The sequence below is a fragment of the Malus sylvestris genome, chromosome 13 (assembly GCF_916048215.2).
Source record: "Malus sylvestris chromosome 13, drMalSylv7.2, whole genome shotgun sequence".
NCBI lineage: Eukaryota > Viridiplantae > Streptophyta > Magnoliopsida > Rosales > Rosaceae > Malus > Malus sylvestris.
This window is the reverse complement of record NC_062272.1, coordinates 5,736,655-5,763,823: the sequence shown is the minus strand read 5'-3', so window position 1 is coordinate 5,763,823 and position 27,169 is coordinate 5,736,655. Positions and strand designations below refer to the sequence as shown.

At 40.0% G+C, this 27,169-nt stretch overlaps 4 protein-coding genes and 1 pseudogene across 7 annotated transcripts; 3 read left to right on the top strand and 2 right to left on the bottom strand.

The window, feature by feature from the left end:
- Window positions 1–482: 482 nt before the first annotated feature.
- On the top strand, window positions 483–3,246 carry LOC126596332 (probable serine/threonine-protein kinase PBL28). 2 transcript variants are annotated; one of them, XM_050262882.1, is made up of 8 exons: window positions 483–730; window positions 842–949; window positions 1,051–1,241; window positions 1,334–1,532; window positions 1,658–1,821; window positions 1,919–2,023; window positions 2,364–2,486; window positions 2,578–3,246. In XM_050262882.1, the coding sequence occupies exons 2-8, from the start codon at window positions 880–882 to the stop codon at window positions 2,815–2,817; spliced, it is 1,092 nt and encodes a 363-aa protein (XP_050118839.1). In that variant the 5' UTR covers window positions 483–730; window positions 842–879; the 3' UTR covers window positions 2,818–3,246. The 2 variants fall into 2 exon arrangements, with proteins under 2 accessions (XP_050118839.1, XP_050118838.1); XM_050262881.1 differs by having other exon boundaries at window positions 484–949.
- LOC126596333 (uncharacterized) lies at window positions 2,227–5,240 on the bottom strand. Of its 3 annotated transcripts, XR_007613945.1 has the most exons (4): window positions 4,253–5,239; window positions 3,684–3,989; window positions 3,446–3,575; window positions 2,227–2,903 (listed from the first exon to the last, which is right to left on the bottom strand). XR_007613945.1 is itself a non-coding variant. In XM_050262884.1 (3 exons), the coding sequence occupies exons 1-2, from the start codon at window positions 5,071–5,073 to the stop codon at window positions 3,719–3,721; spliced, it is 1,092 nt and encodes a 363-aa protein (XP_050118841.1). In that variant the 5' UTR covers window positions 5,074–5,240; the 3' UTR covers window positions 3,349–3,570; window positions 3,684–3,718. The 3 variants fall into 3 exon arrangements, 2 of the variants coding, with proteins under 2 accessions (XP_050118841.1, XP_050118840.1); XM_050262884.1 differs by lacking the exon at window positions 2,227–2,903 and having other exon boundaries at window positions 3,349–3,570; window positions 4,253–5,240; XM_050262883.1 differs by lacking the exon at window positions 2,227–2,903 and having other exon boundaries at window positions 3,349–3,575.
- A 1,450-nt stretch (window positions 5,241–6,690) lies between these two features.
- On the bottom strand, window positions 6,691–9,107 carry LOC126596325 (xyloglucan O-acetyltransferase 1-like). Its single transcript, XM_050262875.1, has 2 exons — window positions 8,576–9,107; window positions 6,691–8,430 (listed from the first exon to the last, which is right to left on the bottom strand). Exons 1-2 carry the CDS (start codon window positions 8,820–8,822, stop codon window positions 7,337–7,339), a joined length of 1,341 nt encoding a protein of 446 aa, XP_050118832.1. The 5' UTR covers window positions 8,823–9,107; the 3' UTR covers window positions 6,691–7,336.
- Window positions 9,108–15,529: 6,422 nt separating this feature from the next.
- LOC126596798 (uncharacterized) lies at window positions 15,530–16,376 on the top strand (annotated as a pseudogene).
- An 8,492-nt stretch (window positions 16,377–24,868) lies between these two features.
- Window positions 24,869–26,498, top strand: LOC126596335 (uncharacterized). The gene is made up of 5 exons (XM_050262886.1): window positions 24,869–25,037; window positions 25,155–25,313; window positions 25,393–25,473; window positions 25,923–26,046; window positions 26,150–26,498. The coding sequence occupies exons 1-5, from the start codon at window positions 24,907–24,909 to the stop codon at window positions 26,195–26,197; spliced, it is 543 nt and encodes a 180-aa protein (XP_050118843.1). The 5' UTR covers window positions 24,869–24,906; the 3' UTR covers window positions 26,198–26,498.
- The last annotated feature ends 671 nt before the right edge of the window (window positions 26,499–27,169 follow it).

The window sequence follows — 27,169 nt, the reverse complement described above, 5'->3', positions numbered from 1 at the left end:
CGATGCACAAATTAATCATTTAACTAAATATTTGATACAATTCGAAATATCAAACGAGGTTTTAGGATTTACGTGAGCATACACGTTGTAATGTCCTGGCCTCCTTTTCACACAACCAGAAAAGAATTGCTATTCATTTGGTCTAGAATCTAGAAAAAGTTCATCGTTGGCACACACACACACACACAACTATCACTTGTGGGATTCTGGATAACCTTTTTACTTTTTATCACTCCCATCGATCGATATGTGATGCTTTTGAGTAACTTCAAAAATATAGGAACTGGGAAGTAACTTCAAAACGAAAGATTGGAATAATATCAAACTTTTGGGTCCCATTTGGGTGTTGATAGCGACTGAAATTATCATATTGCTCCATGTCAAATTTTCAAAAATTAGAAAATAGTAACAAATAAAACAACAACAAAAAATGAGATGAACAGATATGAAAGCACCCTCTCAACTGCAAATCCTTTTTTTTTTTTTTTTTTGAGAAATTAAATCGTAAAAATGTAAGGAACAAGAGCTGTTGCAGTAGCTTCAATTTCCTTGTCAAACAACTTCCCCATCATCCAATATTAAGCAAGCAAAAGCAATGCCCAACTTTTCCTTTTTCTTTTTCTTTTTCTTCAAGGACTTGTTTGTGCAGTGAGAGCTACCGTTTTAGGGTTGTTGGTGGATGATTTGTTGAGTACTCTCCTCTCCTAATTTAACTTCACTTGCTCTATACGTACACTCTCGACCCAATTCTCGTAATATATATATTTTTATTCTTCTGTATATTTCAAATTACGAAAATTTCGATTTCGTTTTCTACCCTCTCATGCATTTCAATCCTCAGTCCTGAGAAAAAAACTGGATCAAACTTAAAGAGACGTTATGCCTTTCGGTTTAGTTTCGGCATGGAACAAGCGTCGGCGGTCGAAGTCCCACGACCTTACAGACCCTTGTATGTTCTTTCCTCTAATTGTTCTTTTCTTTCTTTGCAGCTTTGTTTGCGGGTGTTCGTTTCCAACGTTTTGTTATGATTTGCGTGTGATCCCCTTTCAGGGATTTATAAACCGGTGGAGTACTGGCAGCTCGAGGATCAAACCCCCCAACCGACGAAAAGACACCATCATGGCTCGTCAATTTTCACACTCAAAGAAATGGAAGAGGCAACGTGTTCCTTCAGTGAAGAAAATCTGCTCGGAAAAGGAGGATTTGGGCGTGTATACCGGGGAACTTTGCGGTCAGGAGAGGTATGTTTCGTTGTAGGAATGAGTTTCTGGATTTATGAACAACTCAGTTGTCCAGGCGCATACTGATGTGTGCTCTGTTTGGGAATGTAAAGGTTGTAGCCATCAAGAAAATGGAGCTGCCTCCTTTCAAAGCAGCTGAGGGAGAACGAGAATTTCGGGTGGAAGTAGATATCTTGAGCAGACTTGAACACCCAAATCTGGTTTCTTTGATCGGCTATTGTGCTGACGGGAAGCAACGGTTTCTGGTGTATGAATATATGCAGAAAGGGAACCTGCAAGATCACTTAAATGGTTGGATTTCAACTAGGAATGCATACATACGCTTAATTCACGTGCGAATAACTAATCAGTTTGCTAATCTTCGGAACAATTAATCAGTTTGCTAATCTTCGGAACAATCTTTAATCGTACGACAGGGATCGGGGAAGCGAAAATGGATTGGCCTCGACGGCTCAAGGTGGCACTTGGAGCAGCAAGGGGACTAGCGTATCTGCATTCTAGTTCTGCTGTCGGGATTCCTATTGTTCACAGAGATTTCAAATCCACCAATATTCTTTTAAGCGACGACTTTGAAGCAAAGGTAAAAACGTGTTGCTTGATTTGAAATTTTGCCTCATGTTGGTTTTGAACTTTGAACAAAACATATAGAGCTGAAATTTAATCACGATTTCATGTAGATATCGGATTTTGGACTCGCCAAGATGATGCCGGAGGGCAAGGAAATATACGTGACTGCTAGAGTGCTCGGAACATTCGGCTATTTTGATCCCGAGTATACATCGGTACGCATCTTTGAACATTCCATATGGCTGCATTAAATTTTGTTTCTCAAACAATATAGTCTATCAAAATTCATGCATTCTGCAACTTCTCTGTGTTCAGTACTGTAAAAAATGCGAACAAAAACAATATGGTTTGACACAAAGGCGGATTTTCTCCAGAAATTTCATAAGCGACATGTTTATATGCTTGTGATGCACACTGCTTCCTGTAATTTTCACTCTTATTCATTTAATTCACAACCACCCATCTCAAATGAATGCTTGTAAGAAATTTTGATCACACTATTCATAAAATAAAAATAAAACAATGTTACATAACAAGAGGTGTATTTGGAAACAGACTGGAAAACTCACTTTACAAAGTGATGTTTATGCATTTGGAGTGGTTCTTCTTGAACTTCTGACTGGACGTCAAGCCGTTGACATTACCCTGGGACCAAACGATCAAAACCTAGTGCTACAGGTAGAGTATATATTTTCTCACTCCTGCTTATTATGCTGGTTAGGTACATTAGGTTGTTAAAGTAAACACGACTAAAGTTCATATGTTTCAGGTAAGACACATATTGAACGACAGGAAGAAACTGCGTAAGGTGATAGATTCTGAGCTGAGTCGAAGTTCATACACCATGGAATCTATAGCTATGTTTGCAAACCTGGCATCAAGATGTGTGCGTCCGGAGAGCAGTGAGAGACCCTCCATGGCAGAATGTGTGAAAGAGCTCCAGTTGAGTATCTATACAAATGCGAAAGGCTTGGGAGTGGCCGTGGCTCCTAACAAACACATGTTCTAATTGCAGGATGAAGATAAGGTACAACATAATCAAAATCCTTTACTTCTGCTAATAAAAGAATTGTTGAATCTTCAAAGCTTGGTGACCTATGATCTCAAAAACAAGACCCACGAAGAGAATTTGATAAGGATTGAGAAATACAGAATGCAGTTGAGTAGATATATTAGACAGAATTCATCACAAAACAATCAAATTGAAGTTGGTTTTCGTGTACAAGATCAAGAAAGCCTACGATGTAAATTAATAATGAATGAGATTCCAATCTAAGAGGGGATCATTTTCTTGTATCACTATGTTTTGGAAACTTTGTAACCTTTCGTAAATTATGTATTGTAAACTCAGAGTATATGTAATTTGTACTTTATATATGTCTTCCGTACGAGCCTACAAAGTCGCAAGGCAGAAAGAATAATACTACTGTTTCATATATATCTATTGTTCCCTACTCTATTTACTTGAATCCTTCATCCTTCCTCTATTTACTTGAATCCTTCAATATCTAACACACGTGTACCAAAACTAGAGTGGATATGGTCATTGAACTATATGTGTTTGCATTAAGGTTAGAAGTCTAGGTCCCTAGGACTACATACAACATACAACAAATAGAAATGACTGCTGAGATTACCTGCAACAAACCAAGTCTCTACCATATACATTACAAAATGCAAGCAATCGGCACATAGGATCAAGCATTCTACGCAAAAGACAACCCAGCTGGATAATCTTGACAACCTCAAGGCCTTTAATCATCTATCCTGAGCAAAGCAATGGATTTAAGGAACAAGGCAACAGTATGAGATTTACTGCTTAATGATTTATCAATACAAATCTACAAAAAAGATTATGGCAGCAACTGCATGTACCTCAGAGACACATATTATCATTTTCACATAAACAGTCATGGTGTTAATTCCTCTTGAGAACAGAACGTGTCCGATTCTGAAAAGTTGGTTAAGACTGGAAGTTTCTTGCACATTAAGTGCTTGCGCCTCTGCAACAGCAACAAAACCAAAATGGTATCCGTCTCTACAATGTCGTATCCTGCTTTTTTATACATGTTGAATGGAGCTGTATCAATCATCCTGCAATGCAAGTACACCTCTCTTGAGAAACTCATCTGCGAGATTAGTTCCTCGCTTGCTTTCAAAAGATGCCATCCAATGCCCCTCCTGAAAATTTACGAAGTCATAATCTTAAATCAAGTCTCATTTGAGACACAGTGAACTAAAGCTTTGTCTTTTCAAATCTGATGTTATATGTGGGTAGTTTTGTGATCATTCAGTTCAAAAAACAATACAATTACGAAAACCAAACGCATTCAATCTGCGAATTACGACAAGAATACAATGCAATGGAATTATGCCGAGCAAGTAACATGCCCAAGAAACAACAATTGCTAATTTAAAACTTCAATTGGGGAAGCAAAACAAACCTCCGAAGCGATTTTTTCACCGCCATGTTGCTAATGTAAGGCGAATTCTTGGGAGGAGTTGGTGTAGGAGGAGAGGCAACGGCACCCTTTTTGTTAAAGCAAACTTCCACAGTCCCCGCCAAAAGCTCAACTTCATCTTCTTCTTCTACTTCTTCCAGGTGTTGTTCTTCTTCTTCTTTGCCCTCTTCTTTTCTTCTTCTGTAAAACGCGATGAGCGTGGCGGTGTTGGGAAGAAGCTCCATTCTTTCAAACAAGTACTGCTTGACCAAGTAGCCCAGCACAGACACATACCCAGAAGGCAAAAGCATCGACTCCGCGAACGACTCGGCGAGCAACCCGACGGTGATGTCCAACTCCTCCGGCCTCATCACCCGAACCCACATCGACCCAGATTCCAATTCCTGGTAGTACCTGAAATCCTCGAGGAGTTTGAGCTGCTCGAGCTCTTCACTGCTCAGAAACTTACCTGTTCTAAGAGGGTATTCGAGAAATGACGAAGTTGTTGAAGTAGTAGTATCGGAATCAGTAGTGATGGTGGTGGAATCAGTAGTAGTGGAATCAGCAGCTGTGGTGGTGGCGGTGGTGGTGGTGGGAGAATGAGATGGGGAGGAGGAGGCTTTGAAGGCGAAACGGTCTGATTTGGGGAAAATAGAAAGTGGGTACTTGGGGAGAATAGTTGAGGAGGTAGAGGGAGTGAAGGGAATGCTTTGGTGGGGTTTGAAGTGGTGGGTGGCGGAGAAGAGATGGCAGTGGTGCTGGTGCTGGTGCTGGTGGTACTGCTGTGGATCCAAAGAGAAAGAGAGCGAAACAGTTGCAGCCATGGAAAGCAGATGAGAAAGCAAAACGGTTGCACTCGCTTGCTTCTATTACTTGTTTGTGTGGAGTAGAAATCTTCTGCAATCCCATTTTCTTCTACTTTTCCTATGGATTTTCCTGTAAACTGCACAGAAAAAGCTGTTATTTCTGCTCCAAAAGATAACTTCTTGCATAAGCCCATTGGAGTTTGGAGAAATATTTAGGGACACAAGCAACATAAAGTCAACTTTGGGGCTGCTGACCTCTAAAGTCCCTTCACAAATGGCCCAAAATCTTTTTTTTTTTTTTTGGACAAAGGTAATTCATTACCAACAAAGCACACAATATACAACAATAAATAGAGGCCCAACACAAATAAAGCACAAAACTAAAATATAGACCTCAAAGCAAATAAAATATCCACCGCGTTTTGCGGATTTCGCGGAAGGTGTGTAGAGCTATTAAGCTCGGGTGCTCGCACCACCTTCTTCCATTTGTGTGCCGATTTCGGCACTGTTGTATGTGGGATGTCTTTCCTACCAACTTCCTTTCTCTGATGGCTATGGATTTGAATTTTGTGTCTTTTCCGTTTCGGAGGCTCTATTTGGTTGATGTTTTGGTGGCTGCAAGAGGTGATCATTCAAGGTCTGCGGATCTGACGGCTTCAAAGTTGCTAGGGTTTTTTTGTTTTGGGCTCAACCTTTGATTTGGCCCAAAAACTTTGGTAAGAAAGAAAGATTGAAGAATTTATTTAGATTTTAAGACCATTTAGATTGAAGAATTTATCCTCAAAACATTAAAAATGCTCAAATTTGTCATTTTATTGTCTATTTTTTCATACAAGCAAAATCAAGCGGTAAGGATTCGAACCCAAGACATTGGATGATAGATCTATTGAATATACCATTTTTAAGGTGCATATGTTAACATATTAGCCAATTGAAGTAACTAACTTTGGATAATTGAGGGTATGTTGAAATGGTAGAGGGCTTTTTCTTTTACCAATTGGAAGGTGAGTTACTTTTGTATGCACGAGAAATTGAAACTACTCCATATTATTACATAATACTTTGAAACTTTAAGGCATTTCCATTTTTTTTTTTCGGTTTAGAAATGTCCATAAAAGTTGGGAAGCAAGACACAATAGGAAAGATACAAACTTGCAACCACACAAATTCTCAAAAGGAGAAATGCTTGGCTCCTTAAGAATGAGGAGGAGTTCCTGGTCAAGATACTTTGTGGTCGATTCACGAAATTTCATGTTTATAATCAAAACCGTTCATATTATAAATCACTCTATAAAGATTATCTCTGCAAAAAATCAATTAAAACTAAGATCGTTTAGTCAATCGATAAAAGTAGATAAATAAACGGTTTGTAATTCTTTTATAGGATCCGTCCATATGTTTTTATATAGTTTGATGACTAAACAATCTCATATTTTATTGATTTTTTTTTTTTCACAAATATGATCTTCACAGAATAATTAATAACAAACCGGTTTTAATCATGAGCACAAAATTCGGTGAATCAGTCCTTGATTATCTTCAGGAGGATCTCCTTAATCTTAAGGATTCAAGTTAATTATTTCCGAAAGGCTTTGACAAAAAAAAAATTATTTCCGAAAGGCTTGGAACACAATATGAAGGCTGAAAATTGTAGTAAAAGTGGCAAGATTTACAGTATATTTGGAGTTCTCAAACAAACTACAGGGACTTGCCAATCATCTATCAAAATTCTATACCACTTCTTCCAATTCAACTCAATCGTACACCTTCCAACCGTATAGATTGTAATCTGTGGAACCCTTTATTTTTTTATTTTGTTTTTCTTTTGACAAAAACTAATCTAATTTACGAGGAGAAGATCCAAACGTGGATGTAACGAAGCAAACACACCAACCGGCCTAACTCACGTCTTCGTATGTGCCCCCCTCAAAATTTCTCCACCACATCTTCAATCAACCCATTCTTGTCTTCTTCCATTACAACAGAGAGCCCAAACAAAACAAACAATCGATGCAGATTGTCTTCCTCTTCTTTGGCCTTCTCGCAGCTTCATAACCACCACACATACTGGGAACAAGAATGAAACAAACAAACAAAACCGACCAATGATTCTGTAATAACTCACTTTGCTCTCCTTAAATCTTGAGAGAAACTTACCCACAGCGGGGATGCCTCTGCGTCACTGTTCCCAACCAATCAGGAACCCAATCAGCAAATGGAAGTGCAACTTGGAATACCACCACAGTAGCATCACCGTCACGTGGAAGTTCTTCTCCTCCATTCACTTCCCCTGATTCCATTTCTTCATGACCTCCAGCAGAATCTCATTCCATGTGTCAATAGGCCCTGGCAAGCACCAATGCACACAATCATTCTGCACCCTCTCAGGAACCCCATCTGCAAATGGAAACTTATTCATGTAAGGCCCTGGATGCCCATCTGGCCTCATCAAGGACAATTTAGTCACATCCAATGCCTCCAATCTAAACCCTACAAATTTCTCACCATTTGCCCTAGCAGCCTCTACTTCTTCCACCTCCAGCTGCCTCATCTCAGCATCCATTCCTTCAAGCTGCTTCTCCCCCTCCTTGTAGGGTTTGGTCTTTGAACAAGCCCCATTCTTGTCCCATTCCCCTTCGAAATGCGCAGGTGAAAACGTCGTCAGAACCACATCAATCCCACTCCCATTCCCTCTCCTCTCAATTATGGTTTTTAGAGTAGTCCTCACAGCTTTCCTCAACACATCATAGAATTCAATCTCAGTGTGGTTTAATCCAGGGCAAAAATGGCACCCCAGAACATCATCCCCCTCAAAATACACTGCTGGGTGCAAAAACCAATGCCCAACTGACAACACAACCATATCAAATCCCCCCAACTCCGCAGCCCACCTCTCATTCACTTGATCCAAATACAATTTATTATAATTTGGACCATTTGGTGATTTCTCAACCCCTTTCACAAGAAATGGTGACCAATAAACTGACACATTGGCATTGTGGGATGGAAAATTCCATCTCCTAAACTTGTTCTCCTCCCCATCTGTGTAAACAAGGTTGGGAGGAGAGGCAGTGGCAAGCATGCAGAGGAGGGACTCCAACTGGTTCCTGGCCATGGAGTCCCCCACAAAAGCTATGTGCTTGTTGCTAATAAGATGGAGAAAAGTGCTGGGTTCAAACCTGGGGAGCTGGCACTTGCTAGGTTTCCACCTCCAGTAGAGATAACCCAAATCAGTTTTTCCATGGGTGATGCAGTTCTGACCTTCCTTGATTGTCCCACAGGTTGTGCCATTGTACAAAGGGCCCAGCTTCTCATGGACCCATTTGCCCCTGGTGTAGTCACATGAAGGTGTAGTTTCTTTAGCCCTTTCCTCTTCTGCACACAGAAAAAACCCAACAAAACATTCAGGCAAAATATTTGTTATCTATGATAAAGATTCAAACTTTAAGTACCTAGAAGAAAACCCAACTAGAAAAATTAAAGAAAAGCTACTGCAGACAAAAGTGCTTTTAGTAAGTACCTTGAGAGGAGGAAATGGGGGGCAATGGGGAAGGAGAGGAAGAATAAGAGGAGGAGGAGGTTGAGATGGTAATTTCAGTGGAGTGAGGGAGGTGATCTGTGGAGGAGAGAGAGGGAGAGGGAGTGTATACGTACAAGCGGATTACAGCAATGGGGAGGAGGACATAGATTGCATAAGGCAAGAGCTTTTTGGCAAGAGATGATGAGTGATGATATTGGTCTTTGAAAGGGCTTGTTGTTGTTCCCATTTCAAAGACTGTTTTTTCGCTTTTCTTTCTGGTAAAATGCTTAATCTATCAGCTGAGAGGAAGAAAGAAAAGTGTTTTTTTCTTGAGCTGGATTAAGGTTTAAGAGAGAGAAAGTGAGGGGGAGAGAGAGAGAGAGAGAGAGAGAGATGCTTGTTTGTGGGGTGGATTGATTCAGTCAAAGACGCATGAGAGAAACCTTCTCTCTGGTTAGCCAACTAATTCCAAATCCAGACCATTTTTTTGGTTTTGTGATTGTTGTCTTCACGCCTCTTCGCCACATGTGGTGCTCTGCTTCTGCTTTCCCCTTTCTTTTTTCAGGTTTTTTATTTTTTTTATACATTCATTTTTGGGCTGCCTTTTTTGTTTTCTTCAAACAAAAGAATATTATTATTTGTTCCGTTTCTTTTTGTCTAGGATGTGTAGGTAATACCTACTAGGTATGTACATTGTTGGTAAAGTTCCTATACTCTGTACTTTGGGACAGTAAAAACCTCAAATTGCCCTTCCTTTAGTGGAACATTTCCTTATAACCAGAGGCTGCGTGAGGATATGATCGTCTTTGAGCCGTAAAGTGTGTTCTTTAACCATTGCAATTATTGATAGCTTTGAGCCCTAAATAGAATTACCTTAAATGTCTCACCATTTTCGTTAGTTGCTTCATCCTTCTTTAAAGGATTTTGCTCCATTGTAGCTGAAGCGTGATACTAGATAACATATCAATAGTCATCAGTTAGCACATTGATAAGATGTGGAAATATATCAAAATTATATCAATATGTTGCAAAAACATGTCAACATCTATATCAACACCATAACGACATCTGATATCGACTAGATATCAATAGTATTTGATCATATATAGGCAACAAAGTATTCACCTTCAACTACCGTCAGGTGAAATCCCACTCATGAAAGGGGAGAGTTTTGAGTGAAATTGTTGTATGCGACAACACACTCATATGAGACCAAAACTATTAGTATATGAAATCCTTTTGGTACATGTCAATGACTTAATGTTGATACCGATTGTTCGTTGGATCATAACCCTAAATGGATGGTTAAAGTTTCTAGCTAGTTCTAGATCCTTCATGGAAGTAACTCCTTGGTATTGACTCTTAGCAAATTAATTACCATACCAAAAACCACCTACTTGATTTTTTTTTCCAAGTAAAGCCAACTATGTTATTTTTAAAATGTATCTACAAACTATCCGACTCATAACAATCATGTGAAGCTAGCTAGATAACAGCCTAAAGAGAGGGATATTGCACCTGCATCACATATTATATTATTATTTATCCAACACGTACTGTTTTTGTCGTGTCCGTTCATCGTAGTGATCAGTTTTTGTTAAGTGCTATTTGTATTTAATTTTAAATAAAAATATTTAAAATAATTTATGATTACACGATGTACGATGAACAAATATAATTCACGGATCTCCATAATTTTCATAAAATGAATCCGACGATGATCCAAATTCATTATTTATGTTACTCTCTTACCTACTCATCATCACTTTCACATCATATATTAGGGCATGTTTGTATATATTTTTCACATGATTAAGCCATTAGAGTCGGTGGAGTAATCTAACATGTATCAACCTCAAATATAATGACACGTGCATTCCTCCTTAATTGTTAGCATTTTGTATCAAGCACTCAAATTATCATAATTAAAAGTAAAACTTGTTTTATTGGACAGAACTACTTCTTAATTAACGGGAAGAAATTCAAAAATGATCTGTGTATAAAAATACCAGTACAAAAAGGTCTTAAACAACAATTTTAGAGTTTGTTTGTAAAGTGTTTCGGAATGACTGAAAACGCTTTCAAAGAAAAAAAAAATTAAACCAAATTTTAGTAAACATGCAAGTTAATTATGGAAGAAGCACTTGTAGACATCGAAATTTCGGTAAATAAATGTTGACCGATAAATCAAAGTGTCAACGCTCATGTATTACATAAATTTTACACGTAGCGTGTGACTCAACGAAAATTGAAATGAGTTGGAAAAGTCATCAAATAGGACACGTGTCAACACCTGGCAGAAATGACTTATTTCATCTGGGATATTATATTCAAAATTAGGCATTGATAAATTCTATAAATACAAGCCCATTTCATTCATTTAGGAGGAACCAATTCATATTACACCTTGAAGCTCTGAAGCTCTGAAACTCCGAAGCTCTCAAGCATCCAGGTTCCCGAAGAATCAAGAAAGCCTTCTTCGTTCTTCGTTCATCGTTCTTCCAAGATCAAGCCCCAACGGCCCTTTGGATCAACAATCATCCACCAATTCAAGATCAAGCCCCGACGGCCCTTGAAGAAAGTGTTCTTCGTTCTTCGTTCATCGTTCTTCCAAGATCAAGCCCCGACGGCCCTTGGATCAACCATCCACCAATTCAAGATCAAGCCCCGACGGCCCTTGAAGAAAGCACCATCGTTCATCATCCGTTCATCCAAGATCAAGCCCCAACGGCCCTTTTGATCAACAACGTCGACAAATCCACACATCCAATCGTTCTTCAAGATCAAGCCCAAAAGCCCTTGAAGATCCGTTCATCACCGTTCTTCAAGATCAAGCCCAAAAGCCCTTGAAGATCCGTTCATCACTGTTCTTCAAGATCAAGCCCAAAAGCCCTTGGAGATCCGTTCGTCACTGTTATTCAAAGATCAAGCCCAAAAGCCCCTTTGAAGATCCGCTCAAATCCACATTCAAGATCAAGTCCACGGCCCTTGAAGAACGTTCATCCTTAGATCAAGCCCAACGGCCCTTTGGATCAATCACACATCCACAAATACACACCTTACGAAGATCGAATCAGAAGATCAAATTTAAGAGAGATTGTAACCCAAAATCATCATCAAATACAAATATTTGTTTGTGCGCGTTGTTCTTGTCTCTTTCGTTTCAGGAATTTTCCGTGTTCACAAATTGGCACGCCCAGTGGGACAATCTCTGCCTCTCATCTCTTTCTCCGTTCAAGAAATTCGAGCACACTTCCAAAATTAATGGCATCAAGGAAGGCTCAAACTGTTCCCGCAACCGGCGCAAAGAACAAAAGCGTCCTCGTCGCAACTGGTGTCACTTTGGGCATCACGACTCGAAGCATGGCAAGAGCTACTTCTGCCGCCTCTTTCACCTCTGCATCAACTCTGCCAAGGGAACAAAAGCACCCAAGGCACGAGCCTTTGATCACCTTAGCCTCACTAAGGGCACCAAGGGGGGAAAGCCCAAGGAAATACTCCGAATCCATGCTCTCCGAAGCCGATTCAAGCGACAGTTCAGCCATGCAAGTCATGACTATTGGAGCAACTTCAATCGATGAGCAGTTGGCTCAAATGAATGAAGCAATCGCAAGGCTAACCCGAATTGTGGAAGAAAAAGACTTGCAAATTGCAGCACTAGTCAACCGACTGGAGGCGCAGGACGACGATAAACCCGACCCAGAGGATGATCCACTAAAGGGAGGAGCTGGCGGAGACGAATAACCCCCGGTGAAGAAAATCGATGGGAAGCCGGAGCCAGACCAAGCAGCGGCACTCATGGGATCTCTTTCTATCCAGCAGCTGCAGGAGATGATCACCAACACCATCAAGGCACAGTACGAAGGGAGCTCACATACCTCCTTGTTCTACTCGAAGCCCTATTCCAAGAAGATTGATGCCCTAAGGATGCCAAGGGGTTATCAACCACCAAAGTTCATGCAGTTTGATGGAAAAGGAAACCCAAAGCAGCACGTTGCACATTTCGTCGAAACTTGCAACAACGCGGGGACGGAGGGAGACTACCTCGCCAAGCAATTTGTGCGCTTGCTGAAAGGAAACGCCTTTGAGTGGTACACGGACCTAGAGCCTGAGTCCATCAACAGCTGGGAGCAATTGGAACGGGAATTCCTTAATCACTTCTACAGCACCCGCCGCACTGTGAGCATGCTAGAGCTAACGAGCACAAAGCAGTGGAAGGACGAGCCAGTCATTGACTACATCAACAGATGGCGCACTCTAAGCCTCGACTGCAAAGACAGGCTCTCGGAAACCTCTTCAATCGAGATGTGCATCCAAGGCATGCAATGGGGTTTGCAATACATCCTTCAAGGCATCAAACCACGGACCTTCGAAGAGCTAGCCACCCGCGCCCATGACATGGAGTTGAGCATCGCCCATCATGGGAAGAAAGAACCGATCGCCGACTACAAGAACGACAAAGTTCTTGGGCCAAAGTTGGAGAAGACTGCGTGGAAATCCACCAAAGAAGCAATGACAGTCAACACAGCTCCCGTCAAGATCCCTACACGAGGCAAGGCGATTCAAGCCGAAGGCTTTCGTGATCAAGAGATGCGTAGACGCACTTTGAAGGAGCTTGAGGAGAAAACTTATCCATTCCCCGACTCTGATGTGGTTGCCATGTTAGAAGACTTGCTGGAAAAGAAGGTGATTAGTTTGCCTGAGTGCAAACGGCCAGAAGAGATGAATCGCACTGACAGTCCAAGGTACTGTAAATTCCACCGCTTCATCAGTCATCCAACAGAAAAATGTTTCGTGCTGAAAGATCTCATCATGAAACTGGCTCAGAAAGGAATCATCGAGCTAGATCTTGACGATGTGGTGAACACAAACTATACCACCTTCGCTTCTGGCTCTTCCGACTCGAAGTTTTCACCTCAACCGCTGGGGGCATCCTCCAAGACAAGCAAAATTGAAGGATGGACTCAAGTCACTCCTAAGAAATTGCACAAGAAGCATACGTCTCATCCACAAGTCCACCAATCGGAAAGGGGGCAAAGCAGCTCTTGTCAACCTTCAAAGCAACGTGAACGTGTTGAAGATGATGAAATTACGACACAAAAATCGTCCGTTGCCATCACGATGCGCGACTTCTTGCCCGAAGACTTCTTCAATCACGCGGTCAAAGCTCCTTGCTATGAAAATTGTGAGGAACGCCTCTCCCGGATTGCTTGACAAAATTCATAAATGCTCCTCGCCTGCACGAGCCTAAACTGCATGGCACAATGCTCCTGGTCTGCACGAGCATAAAAGGCAACACCAACGCTCCTGGTCTGCACGAGCATAAAAGGCGACAACCCAAAGCTCCTTGCCTGCACGAGCTGAAACTGCAACACGGCACCAAATGCTCCTTATCTGCACGAGTTGAAACTGCAAACGACACCAATGCTCCTTGCCTGCACGAGTTGAAACTGCAAACGGCACAAAAAAAAATACCAAAAAATATGTATGTATTTGAACTACGTTACGACTTGATCTCTTCTTTGGAGGGGTACGTAGGCAGCTCGAATATTCAATTTTTCGAGTTCAGTCACATCAAAATAAAAAAAAAATGTTTTATTAAATAGAGTCAATTTTATTACAAAAAAAAAAGAAAAAAAGAAAAAAAAATGAATACATATGTTATTATGTATTTACAAAAAAAAACAAAACAAAACAAAAAAAAAAAAAAAAAAAATAATAATAATATATGTATGAGTGTCTCGGCCCAGCAGCAACAAAAGGCTCAAGCCACAAGCCATAAGCCCAATCCGGGGTCAAGTCCAATGCCTGCTCAGACTTCAGTTACAAATCAGGCCCATTTCTCATTTCTTGCAGCATTTCTCAAAGCAGCCCATCCAAAATGAAGCCCAAGTGCCGCCGTAATGGTGGATACTACCATGACAGCCTACAAAGTTGAGGCCCATATCCATCTAGTCAGTCGCAGGCTCTCCCTCTGATGTCGACAGGGTCAAATTCGAAGGAAGGATAATCAAATCTATCATTTAATCCTCCACCGCTCTACAAGCAGCGGTCGTAGTCCCCTGACGCATACCGTGACGAGGCACGGCACCGCCGCAAGAAAATCAACTCAGCGACTCGAACCTCCAATACCCACGTTACCCATCTCCTCTCGGCCTGGAGGATTTAGATCTACAAACCCACTCCCTCGTCTTCATTTTCGAGTTCATCTGCAACTCCCATTCTCGAATCACCGCCGCCGCGTCCGCCTCAGCAGAAGAAAGACGAGCAGCTAATCTCTAAAGAAGACGAGGAGATCGTCGAGTAGGTGTTGTCCGGAACGATAGCGTCTTACGAGCTCGAATCGAAGCTCGGGGACTGCAAACGAGCCGCGGCGATCCGGCGCGAGGCGTTGCAGAAAACAACGGGTCGTTCGCTGGAGGGCCTGCCGTTGGAGGGCTTCGATTATCAGTCGATACTGGGACAGTGCTGTGAGAATCCGGTGGGGTATGTGCAGATCCCGGTGGGAGTCACTGGACCGCTGTTGCTCGACGAAGAAGGAGTCGCACTGCCCACTATGCCGCCGCAGATTCACCACCATTCGCCGGCCGCCGAGAGACGGCGTCTTTGCCCGCGAGCGAGTCGGCAAGATTCCTGCTTGTGATCATGCTCACCATCCATCTAGCAACATGGCTGGGCAAGTTCTTCGTCACGAAGAAGCTTCGTGTCAAGTGTGCCCCGGCATGGCAGATGAATATCTTCTGTTGCTCTGCGATATTTGCGATTCAGCTGCTCATACGTACTGTGTTGGACTGGGTAATACTGTGCCCGAAGGTGATTGGTTCTGCCTTGACTGCACTACTATTAGAGGAGAACACGATGACAACGTTGATTCTAGTTTTGATTCTGACGATGAATATCTTTTAGGACCATCAGACCCAAATATATCGGCCTTTGACATTGAACAAGAATCATATGGTCATAGCTCGGCGGCTAATAGGTATCTCCCAAGAATCCCTAGAATTCCAAACCACTTTGCACTTCCAGTTGTCCGTGACAGTTCTACCAGTATCGCGGATGAAGTAATTACCACGCCAGCAGAAACACTACCAAGTGTTGTAGCATCAGGTGCAAGAACATTGGTTCACCGTCGCTATGTGTGCACTCGAGTACAAGAACTCCGTGAAAATTGGAATGCCATCCAAATGGTTCATTGAGCTTCACTTCGAGATCAATTAAATCTGGCTGCATTAGTAGTCAAAAGCCTAAAAATGGTGTGATAATCCATGAAAGATCAGGCCAAACACAGTCCTCATCTTCCACAAGTGGTCAATAACCGAGAAATCGAGACAGTTGTGGCTTAAGTGATATCGACAAAGCATGGAAATGATGGAAATTGCAAAGTTAAGAATGGATGCTGGTAAAAAATTGCAGCGGCAGTTCCGTCAACACAACAAGTGATTCAAGAAAACGAACCAATGTAAGTCCTTGTTTTGGTACTTCAAGTCAAGCACAATCCTCATCTTCCGCAGGGTGTCGTCGACCAATAAATCAAGTTGGTTGTGGAACACGTGACATTAAGTCGAAACAACACGTTCATACAAACACCAGCAATAGCAGTGATGGATGCACACGCCGCAACCACCACTCTCAACCGTCGTCTCCGTCAGTCTTCCAGAAGAAACTGAACGGATGCGAAGGCCTACGACGTTGCTGCACAGCGCTTCCGTCGTCACAACACCGTCACTCCGATGACACTCTTGCTCGCGGCAGCGATTTCGAATCAGGTGGCTCGACGTCGTCTCCGAACCGTATTGAGTGACAACTTGTCGATTTCAGATCTGGGTTCACCTGCCCCGGTCATTTCCTCGCCGTGCGTTCTTTCAGTTCCAAAACCTCGTCCCCGTCAACGCCGTCACTTCTGAAGATTCTGACGGTGATGGTACCACCAAAGGCTCCGTCTCTTGCCTCGCAGCTGCCAACGACTTCAACGACCGCCGTCAAACGACTAGCTGGTCGTGAAGCTCGAAGCACCATCTTCTCCGTCCTCCTTGCTCCGCTCCCTGCAAATTCCTCTACCCATCGTCCAAATTTATACAGAAAAAAAATAATAAAATATAATTAAAAAAAAAAAAAAAAAAAAGGAGGTGGTGGTGCATCTGGCACCACGTGAAAAAAAAGGGAATGGTGGATCAAGCACCATGTGAAAGCAGACGAAAAAAATAATAAAAAAAAATTAAATTAAAAAAAATATAAAATTAAAAAAAATAAAAAATAAAAAATAAAAAAATAAAAAATAAAAAAAGGGAGAAGGTGGATTCTTGGTGGCTAGCACCATGCAAAAAAACAACAACAAAGGGAAAATGGGTTTTGGGATGGTGGATCACTCCACGTGAAAATATATATATATATATATATATGTATGTATGTATATATGTATGTGTGTATATATATATGTATGTATGTATATATGTATGTGTGTATAATATATATATATATATATATATATATATATATAGAAAAAAAAGCATTAAGAGAAATAAAAGTCCATTTTATTTATTTTTTCTGGAAATTTTACATAAAATTGCATTCTACATACAAAAAAAAAAAAAAAATTTACAAATGTGCAAACAAACGGGAGGGAGTCTTTATTGCTCAGGTGGTGTCTCAGTACTCGGTGGAGCTCTAGGAAAAAGAGACGTCGGAGGTTGACTGTTTGAAGTCACACCACTCGGTGGAACTCCAGGAAGAAGAGGAGCCGGAGGTTGATCATGAGGAGCTTCATTACGCGGTACAGCCCCAGAAGACGAAGGCAAATGTTGTTGGAACAAACCCACAAACCTCCGATAATCAAGTAAAATCTGACCATCAGATTCCTGCATTTGGTCAATTTTCCTCTTCATGTTTGTGGCATAGTCGTGTGCGAGCTTGTGCAACTGTTTATTCTCATGCTTGAGCCCTCTAATCTCCTGTTTGAGACTCATCACTTCAGCCGCCAACGATTCAACTTGACGGGTTCGAGCAAATAGGCGTTGGGCCATGTTGGACACAGAACCCGCACACTGCACACTAAGAGCCAGATACTCCTTAACAGTCAACTCATCATACCGCTTGGAAAGTAGTCTACTATCTTTGGGAGTGACAAGGTTCCGGGCCACCACCGCAGCGGTCATATAATTCTTCATCACCGAATCCCCAACGGTAAGAGGACCAGTAGGGGATATGAATGATGGGCGCCATATGTTGTCGGGAGAAGGCGGGACTGCCTCTTCACCAAGGTTCAAATCAAAATGACGATCGGGGGGTCCTGACATTTTCAAAGTGTTGAAGAAAGAAGAGGTCGGACGAATCAAGATCTTAGAAGTGCAAGAAGGGAGTTTTCACAAGTAAAATTCAAGTGTGCTTTGAAACGAACAGCGTGCCTCTATAAAAAATCAGCACTCGACGGGATTTCAGAGATCGAAGAGGCGAGCTCAGAATTCGAAGAGGCCATTCAAAAATCGAAGAGGCAAGCTCAGAAATCGGAGAAGCATCTTGCTTTTCCAGACGCGTCGGCACCCGTCACACGCAAACTCAGCTTTGCGAAAATCATGGGCAATTTGCCGAAGCGCCGATCCCAGATATCGAAGAGGCGCCAGTCTTTTTCAGCCACGCCAGCACCCATCACACACAAACTCAGCTTTGCGGAAATCACGGGTAATTTGTCGAAGCGCCGATCCCAGTTATCGAAGAGGCGCCAGTCTTTTTCAGCCGCGTCAACACCTATCACATGCACACTCAGCTTGGCGGAAATTACGGACAATTTGTCGAAGATTTCTGATAAAGAAGAAAGCACGTGAAGCCATATAGATCAATCACGCGTTGGTTGCCGACACGAGTGAAAGAATAGTACCTCTACAGGTATCAAAGAACTTCCTATAATTGTCTACCTTCGCCTTCCATAGCAAGGCAGACATACAGAGCCTTTCTTCATCTCAAAAAATGCTTTCCCAACGAAGCCTCTCGAGTCATTCAATGTTCCTTATTCCTTGGGGTACCTCTGCAAGCCAATGACTCCAAAGCAAAAGTATCTCATATCACCAGGGTAGAAAGCAAGAGTATCTCATATCATGCGTTCTCCCTGTCCTTTCCTTTGTCCTTGTTCTTACCTACAAAGACAAGGATAAAGAAAACAATATGCCGGAACCTCCACTCAAACTCGGGTAAGGAACCGACTGCTTGGAACCCTTCCCTGATTGCCTACCTAGCACTGCTCTCGAGTACTCGTCTCCCACTGCTGCTGTACTTCCAAAGAAGCTGCCACATCTACCTCGAGAACAGATAAGGCAAGTGAAAATGATACCTTGCAGCATGTGGAGACAACGTGCAGAAGGAACAAGCAGAGAAGAATGCGGTCTGCACGGTCAACTCAGCAGAAGGAGTCCGAACTGAGGAACTCAAGAAGCTGCCACATCTGCCTGAAGAAACAAGCAGAGAAGAATGCAGCATGCACAGTCAACTCAGCAGAAAGAGTCTGAGATGAAGAACTCGAGAAGATGTCGCATCTGCCTGAGGACGGTGAACTCGTTTTGACCCTCAAATTCTTGGGTCGACTTACTAGGCGTTGTGGGCTGCACGTGCCGATTCACCACCCTTGAATCAAATCCTTAAAGATCAAGTCACCAACTGGAAGAAGAGCCCATCAATCTTGAAGATCATACCGCTGACCAAACTGCTCAGGTGTGAATTAGAAAGATTGAACAAAGCAACAGGTCGTCACCTTCACTTCGTGCCTGCTTGCAATATGTTCGAGTCAACCTTCAAGAATCAAGCCAACGGCCCTTGAAGAAGTTTCCGGCCAAATTCAAGATCAAGCCTCGACGGCCCTTGAGGAAATCATAAAGTCCGATTCAAGATTAAGTGTCTACCACCCTTGAATCAAAACCTAGTTCAAGAATAAGCTGTGGAAAATCAACAATTGGAGGAATCCAGAAAATCCTCCAACCCGGTTCAAGATCAAAGCTGTGGAAAGTCAACAAGCGCAACAAAAGTATGTGCCGATTCACCCACTACCAAAGCCAAAGATCATCTACCACATGAAGCTCCTTGTGGTCTAATTTCAACCTTCAAGATCAAGCCTCGACGGCCCTTGAAGAAATTTCAAACGAAAGTTCAAGAACAAGCCTCAACGGCCCTTGAAGAAATCTCAAGCCCAATTCAAGATCAAGCATCAACGGCCCTTGAAGAAATCTCGAGCCCAATTCAAGATCAAGCCTCGACGGCCCTTGGATCGACATCTACAGTAAATGACTTCAAAACGCATCTCCTACACGTGACAAGCACATGTATACGACGTGCCTTGAAGTGGGGGCATTTGTAGACATCGAAATTTCGGTAAATAAATGTTGACCGATAAATCAAAGTGTCAACGCTCATGTATTACATAAATTTTACACGTAGCGTGTGACTCAACGAAAATTGAAATGAGTTGGAAAAGTCATCAAATAGGACACGTGTCAACACCTGGCAGAAACGACTTATTTCATCTGGGATATTATATTCAAAATTAGGCCTTGATAAATTCTATAAATACAAGCCCATTTCATTCATTTAGGAGGAACCAATTCATATTACACCTTGAAGCTCTGAAGCTCTGAAACTCCGAAGCTCTCAAGCATCCAGGTTCCCGAAGAATCAAGAAAGCCTTCTTCGTTCTTCGTTCATCGTTCTTCCAAGATCAAGCCCCAACGGCCCTTTGGATCAACAATCATCCACCAATTCAAGATCAAGCCCCGACGGCCCTTGAAGAAAGTGTTCTTCGTTCTTCGTTCATCGTTCTTCCAAGATCAAGCCCCGACGGCCCTTGAAGAAAGCACCATCGTTCATCATCCGTTCATCCAAGATCAGGCCCCAACGGCCCTTTTGATCAACAACGTCGACAAATCCACACATCCAATCGTTCTTCAAGATCAAGCCCAAAAGCCCTTGAAGATCCGTTCATCACCGTTCTTCAAGATCAAGCCCAAAAGCCCTTGAAGATCCGTTCATCACTGTTCTTCAAGATCAAGCCCAAAAGCCCTTGGAGATCCGTTCGTCACTGTTCTTCAAAGATCAAGCCCAAAAGTCCCTTTGAAGATCTGCTCAAATCCACCTTCAAGATCAAGTCCACGGCCCTTGAAGAACGTTCATCCTTAGATCAAGCCCAACGGCCCTTTGGATCAATCACACATCCACAAATACACACCTTACGGAGATCGAATCAGATGATCAAATTTAAGAGAGATTGTAACCCAAAATCATCATCAAATACAAATATTTGTTTGTGCGCGTTGTTCTTGTCTCTTTCGTTTCAGGAATTTTCCGTGTTCACAGCACTATTTATGTGTTTCTTGTAAGAAATACTTTAAGTGCTTTTGAATCCAAAAATATTTTCTTTAAAAGCGTTTTCAATCGTTTAAAAACACTTCTCCAACGAGCCATTAAACTGTAGTGAAACAAATAACCATTGATTTTCTTATTAGTTATGCTACGGCTCGCCTTATTGACAATTTGTAGTGAAAAAAATTAGTAGCAATGATTCAGATGCAATCCAGGAAAGGGACACACATAAAATACCATAAGTTCCGCAATATCTTTTGATGAAGATTTAGTTTAATGACGTTCAATCTGCATATACTATAAAATAATCTCTGAGTTCAAATTATGAGCGGCAGATGTTAATTAAAAAAAAGTTTTGAGAACATCTTATACATGAGAGTAACAGCATAGTTCTACAATATTAGTTGAAGTGACACTCAATCTAAGCACTATATTAGAAAACAAGTAGTAATTAAAAAACAATTAGTAATTAAGAACACGTTATAGCATCATTGCGATGGCTCACACCGCCGAATTGGACTTCCTTTCACTCACTCGAGAGCGAAGTTTCCTCTTCCCTCAAGTCATAATTTTTCAGCATGGAGTCCTCTGATTTGGAAATTTATGATTAAAAAAACTCCCACTAAACTAATGAGCTCTAGCAAGATCGGTCCGTGCATCTTGATATGGAGCACTTGCAGGAGCTATCTAGCTAAGCATGTGTGATTTGATTGGCCAGCTAGTCAACCATATATATTAATATATAGAACACAAAAATTAAAATCTAATCATTACAAATATATATTTCATACTCCGAAATAGCATCGAATTTTAAAACCCTAATTTTATATATATTGGTCAGTGAAACCCTAGTTTTATAAACATGGAAAAACAAACATACAGCCATGCACGTTGTGCTGGCAGTGCCGCAGTAAACCCGAATGGCCCGAACCAAACCATGATACAAATAAGTAAATGAAAAACGTTGTATCGACAGAATTCAGAATCACGGAAGCTGCAAAAAAGTACAGCAATAATTTGAACTGATTTTTTAAGGTACGTAGAAAATTCAAAAAGAAATACTGAAAATATAATTTTAGCCCTTGAAACTTAAATTTCTTTACATAAAACCCAACATAGTCTTTTTATTTGAATAAAACCCGATGACTAGACTCCACATAAGCAAATTCATTAATTTTGTTTGCCTTTACACATTTTGCATTTTTCAGATGCCTAAAATACCCCTAATTACAGTTTTGATGTAGACATTTAATTCTATGCATGCAGATTTGAAGAGAGAGATTAATGAAAAAAAAATGTATTAATGTTTAAAATCATTGCATTAATATATCAAAACAAATTGTCTGTTAAGGCAAAAAATAACTAATAATGTTATACTTTCCTTAAGATTTCGTAATTGTTTTTAAAATTTGCATAAAATTAGATAATTTTAATTTAATCTTGTCATTTTCTTACCAAATGAAAATATGAAAGAGCACTATAAAATAATTTACCTATATTTAAAAAATATAGGTAAATTATTTGGACATGTGTATTAGTAATAAATTTGCCCTGTATATGTAATGATACATGCAAAATAATTTACTCCAGGGTACCCTCTTGGATGATTGTATGTCGTCTTCTTGACATTAATAAAATTGCTATCGTTTCAACTCAAAAAAAAAAAAAAACTTATAAAATAAAAAATGTTATTTGATTCAAAATAAATTCATCCATATTTTATATAATAATATAGGTAAATTATTGCACACATATATATATTAGTAGTAAAATGTGCCCAATATACATAATAATACATGAAAATAATTCACCTACAAATAAAGGAAATTTGATTAAAAAATAAAATATCTACTACTTTTTGTTTATGAATTTCAATTTTTTTTTTATATTACAAACATAATGTACCTACAATATAATTTACCTATTGTTTAATCTTATAAGAAAATAATGTATCTATTGTTTTATTTTTTATTTATTTTGTTGAATATGTACCGTTTTATTTTAATGGAGATAATTTGTCTTGGTTTAATTTTTACGAAATAATTTAGGCACTATTTAACTTTACCAAAATAATGGAACTACTATTTTAATTTACCTACAAAATAAATGCTATTTGATTCAAAATTAATTTTCTTATATTTTACATATAAATATTGATAAATTATTTTTAACAAGCATATATGATAACAAACAAAAAATGCCTAATGTATGTAATAATCTAGGTAAAATAATTTACCTACAACACAAAAGAATATTAATTGGTTCTTTGTTGTTTTTATCAAATAATATTATTATTTGATGCAAAATAACTAATTGTACAAAGGATTTTTTTTTCCATACGAAAAATGTGCCCATAATTGTTTATGAACATGGCTAAATTTATATATATATTCCTAATATTTATCATACAAGAAAGGTAAAATTTCCATATGGGGTTAATTGCTAATCATAATTAGGGTGAGTAATAATATTTATTGACATAATTAGAGTTTTGTGGCATAAGTTGTAAATATGTGATAATAATTGGTTACATATTTGTCTACATGGTACTCTATTTGAAATTTGGGTTTTATTTGGATGTTTAATATTATGTGGGTTTTTGTTTGGAAAATAGAAGTTTCAATGGTCTTTTTCTAAAGAACCCAAAGAAATACTACCAATTAAGTCTGGAAATAAATATTTTCGTCTTTTTTTTTATCCAAAATATTCTAGTCTATGAGCTATGAATTTTTTTTTTTTTAAACCGAATCTATGTGCAATGAATTGAATTATGTCAAACATTGAACGCCATGCCCGGATGTATGGAGTGGTGGCCAGCTCAGATGACCCACGATTAGGGCAAAATGTCAAAGTGATGGGGGATGTGGGGGCATATCCTTTTTTTTTTTTTTATTGTTTTTTTTTTGGTATGGAAAAGAAACTTATGTTCAACGAACCGTTGAGAGTGTAAGTTCAATGTCTGATATGCTAGATATTTTGACATGTATTTATATAGAGTTGAGTTATTCTCAATATTAATAATTATATTTGAATTAAACCTGAGCTTCTTTCTGAAAATCCGCTATCAATGACGTCTCATCCGACAAAAACCCTTCTCCTGTATTCGATTCCACGTACGGTCTGATGAAATGTATATAAAAGAAATTGAAAAAAAAGGGAGAGAGAGAAAAGAGCTTTGCTTGCTTGCCTGCCTCCCAGTTTTGTATCGTGAAGGAGAAGGACCACTGTTGCAGAGTGATACCGAGGTGAAGAAGATGAGAGAGTGACAAGACATATTTTGCTTTAAAGCACCGTCGAAGGAACCAAAGCAAAGGGTTATTGATAGCTCTATGTTTTTTTTTTGCTGGTTTCTTGATAAACAAGTAGAAATGAAGTACAAGAAATGAGAATCCAGTTCCAAGAAATTTAATACTGAAATATCTTGCGCTAGTTGGTCGGATTCTGTAGCATGTCAAACCATCCAATATCAATATATGTTACCAACATATCATTTATATATACAATTACTGATAGTAACAACACTTCGATTACATAATTGTTAATATGCTTGTCATTTAAAGTCCTAAGTAGAATGTAAATGACCCAAAATCTATTGCTTCACAAAAGTATCATTTATCCAATAAAAGACATGAACGAATTCGAGTAGGGCTAGTGGTTAGGATGGACTTTCGTCATCTACTACCTTCATTTGTATTATCTCTCTAATAAAGGTAAAAAAATTTCTTAAAACCAATTTTTAGTTGAGTATTTTGGTAAATTTAACATTGGATAAAATGTTCGTTGAAATAAGAAAAATTGGTTGGTGACTTGGTGTCCATAGATAAAATGTGTGCGAAGACCCACTGTAAAGCTAAAGTTTTTAATTGGATCACAAATATTTGGGCCAAGTGCAAGCCCACCTTGGTTCAGGAGCCCGCCAAAATATTAGGAGCAACGAAATTAACTAGGGCTTCTGTATCACAAAATCAGAACTCCAATTTGGGGAAAAATAAGGCATGGCCATGGATGGCAGCGTCACGGAGAAGTTGGCCATCGGGTGCTTGGTCTCCGTCAAGACCACGCTAAGCGACGACTTCCAAGGCCAAGTCATCACCTTCGATCGCCCCTCCAACATCGTCGTCATTCATATCCTTTCACCGTTCGCAATTTATCAATTCAGTCAGTAATTTCGTTTCAATTTTTCTTAAAACCCTAGAAAAAATGTGATCTTTCTTGCAATTTTTCTTTAACTTTTGGGATCAAAAGAGGGTTCGAAAGGCGGCGCGCGGCGGAACATACGGCTGCTGAAGGCGAACTATATAAAGGAGCTGTCGTACTTGGGTCAGGCGGAAGACCCACTTGATATCAAAAAGTGTTTCCTTGATCTCAATAGTCTGCGAGCCAGGGAGGAATTGGCGATTAGGTAATTGATTTGATGACCCAATTGGGAAATGTCTTTGAGTGATGATCGCTGAAGTGTTGGGTTTTGTGTTGGGTTGCAGACAAGCGGAGGCAGAGTCGGAGAGGATCGGCGTTGGGGTCACTGGCCAGGCGCAGAACATTTTCGATGCCTTGTCTAAGACGTGAGTTGTTTTTACTCAGTTCTTGCTGATTTAAGTTGCAACTAAAATTATGAGGATTGCTGTTTCTGCATCATGATATCAGCCAAAATAACCCATTTGACTGTAGTGTGTAAATGTTGTTGCATGAAGCTGATTGTATTGGAGTTTCTAATAAGAATTGGACTTTTGAGTAGCTTAAAGATTAGGAATTTATGAGGTTTTCGGTCAGGACGTCTGAGGATGATCATTTTTATGTCATTTTCATTTGTTTAGAGAACGTTTGAATGATTATGAGTCTTGCATGAGAACGGATGCAAATTGTAATATTTTAGCATTAGTTGCAATGTAGATCAGTCCTTGGTTTGGTAGGAAGTTTATATTTTACAAGTTTGGAAATTTACATTTTGTGGACTGAGTGCCGTTGATGATGATGATGATCACTGAGTGCCATTGATGATGGTGATGATCAGGCTTCCAGTGCGCTGGGACAAGACTGTCATAGTTGTGATGAATGAGGTCCGTGTAAGCAGTCCATATACTCCCGAGTCTGTCAGTGGAGGAACTCCTGCTGCCAATGAGCGGGTGAAGAAAGTGGTAAGATACTTGAAAAATACCACTTTAGATTTATTTTTCGTAAGGGAAACATAGGCACGAGCACACTGTGTTCCTTTGCTAATATATTTGATTTTTGTTTTAGCTTGAGCTGGAGAGGAGGAGGTTGCAAACTCGTGGTGGTGGTCAATGATGGTTTCACGTTTGCACCTGATTGCCTGATAGGAAAAGACTTTTCCCTTGAGGGATAACTCATGATGGGTATGTTTGTATACTTGGCCTTCTCTTCAGGGAACTTGTTATTTGTTCTCTTGACACAGTTGAACGCATGAATCAAAGAATCAGTCTAAATTCTTGCATATCATTAGATCTGTTGCTAGTCTTTGGTCTTTCCAACAATAAGCTCATCTTCTGTGTTTTCTAGTGCTGTTCATTTGAGTTTGAGACAGTTTGTTGTGCTCACATTGAGTTCTATACCAACATCGTTACACTTATACCTATTGAATGTTTGGGAACTTTCTATGTGATTGTGCATATCTCATGATTGTTACAAATAGGAACAACCGAACAAGTAATCTGATAGGACTTAGAAAACTAGAATGAGTTTGGATTATTTGGTTTTTATGTTCTGTTGAAATAAAGATAACCGCATGCCGCAGTCTAACCAGAATACCTTTCAACATTATGGCTTTTCCACACAACTTCAAGAATAGCAAAGTGTGGTATAAATTTAACTAGAAAAAATGAAAAAAAAACCAAACCAAAGTGATTTGACAGGAAAGAAAGAAAGAAGTCAATTTAGTCTATTCCCAAGGGCAGGTTGAACTTCTTCTCTGTTCTAGATTGATGTAAAATTTGCATTTTGGTTTAGTGGTTCTGTTTGTTAATTATATTCTTCTTTGGTGTTAGTCAAACAGCACTTTTGTTCAAATTAAAGTGGGAAAACTCTTGTCAATCTATGCTTCATCTCTTGTGGTGTTAGTGATACGGATATTCTATACTCGTAGATTTTTAAACGTTGGATTTTGACCATTGTATCTTTAACCAAAGATCTAACATCTAAAACCCCCGAAATATAGAATACCCCGAAGCGTACTAGAAAATCCTGTTGAAATAGGGTTGAGGTGGTGAGGAGTGTACCAAAGTTGAATATGTAAAAGGTTTA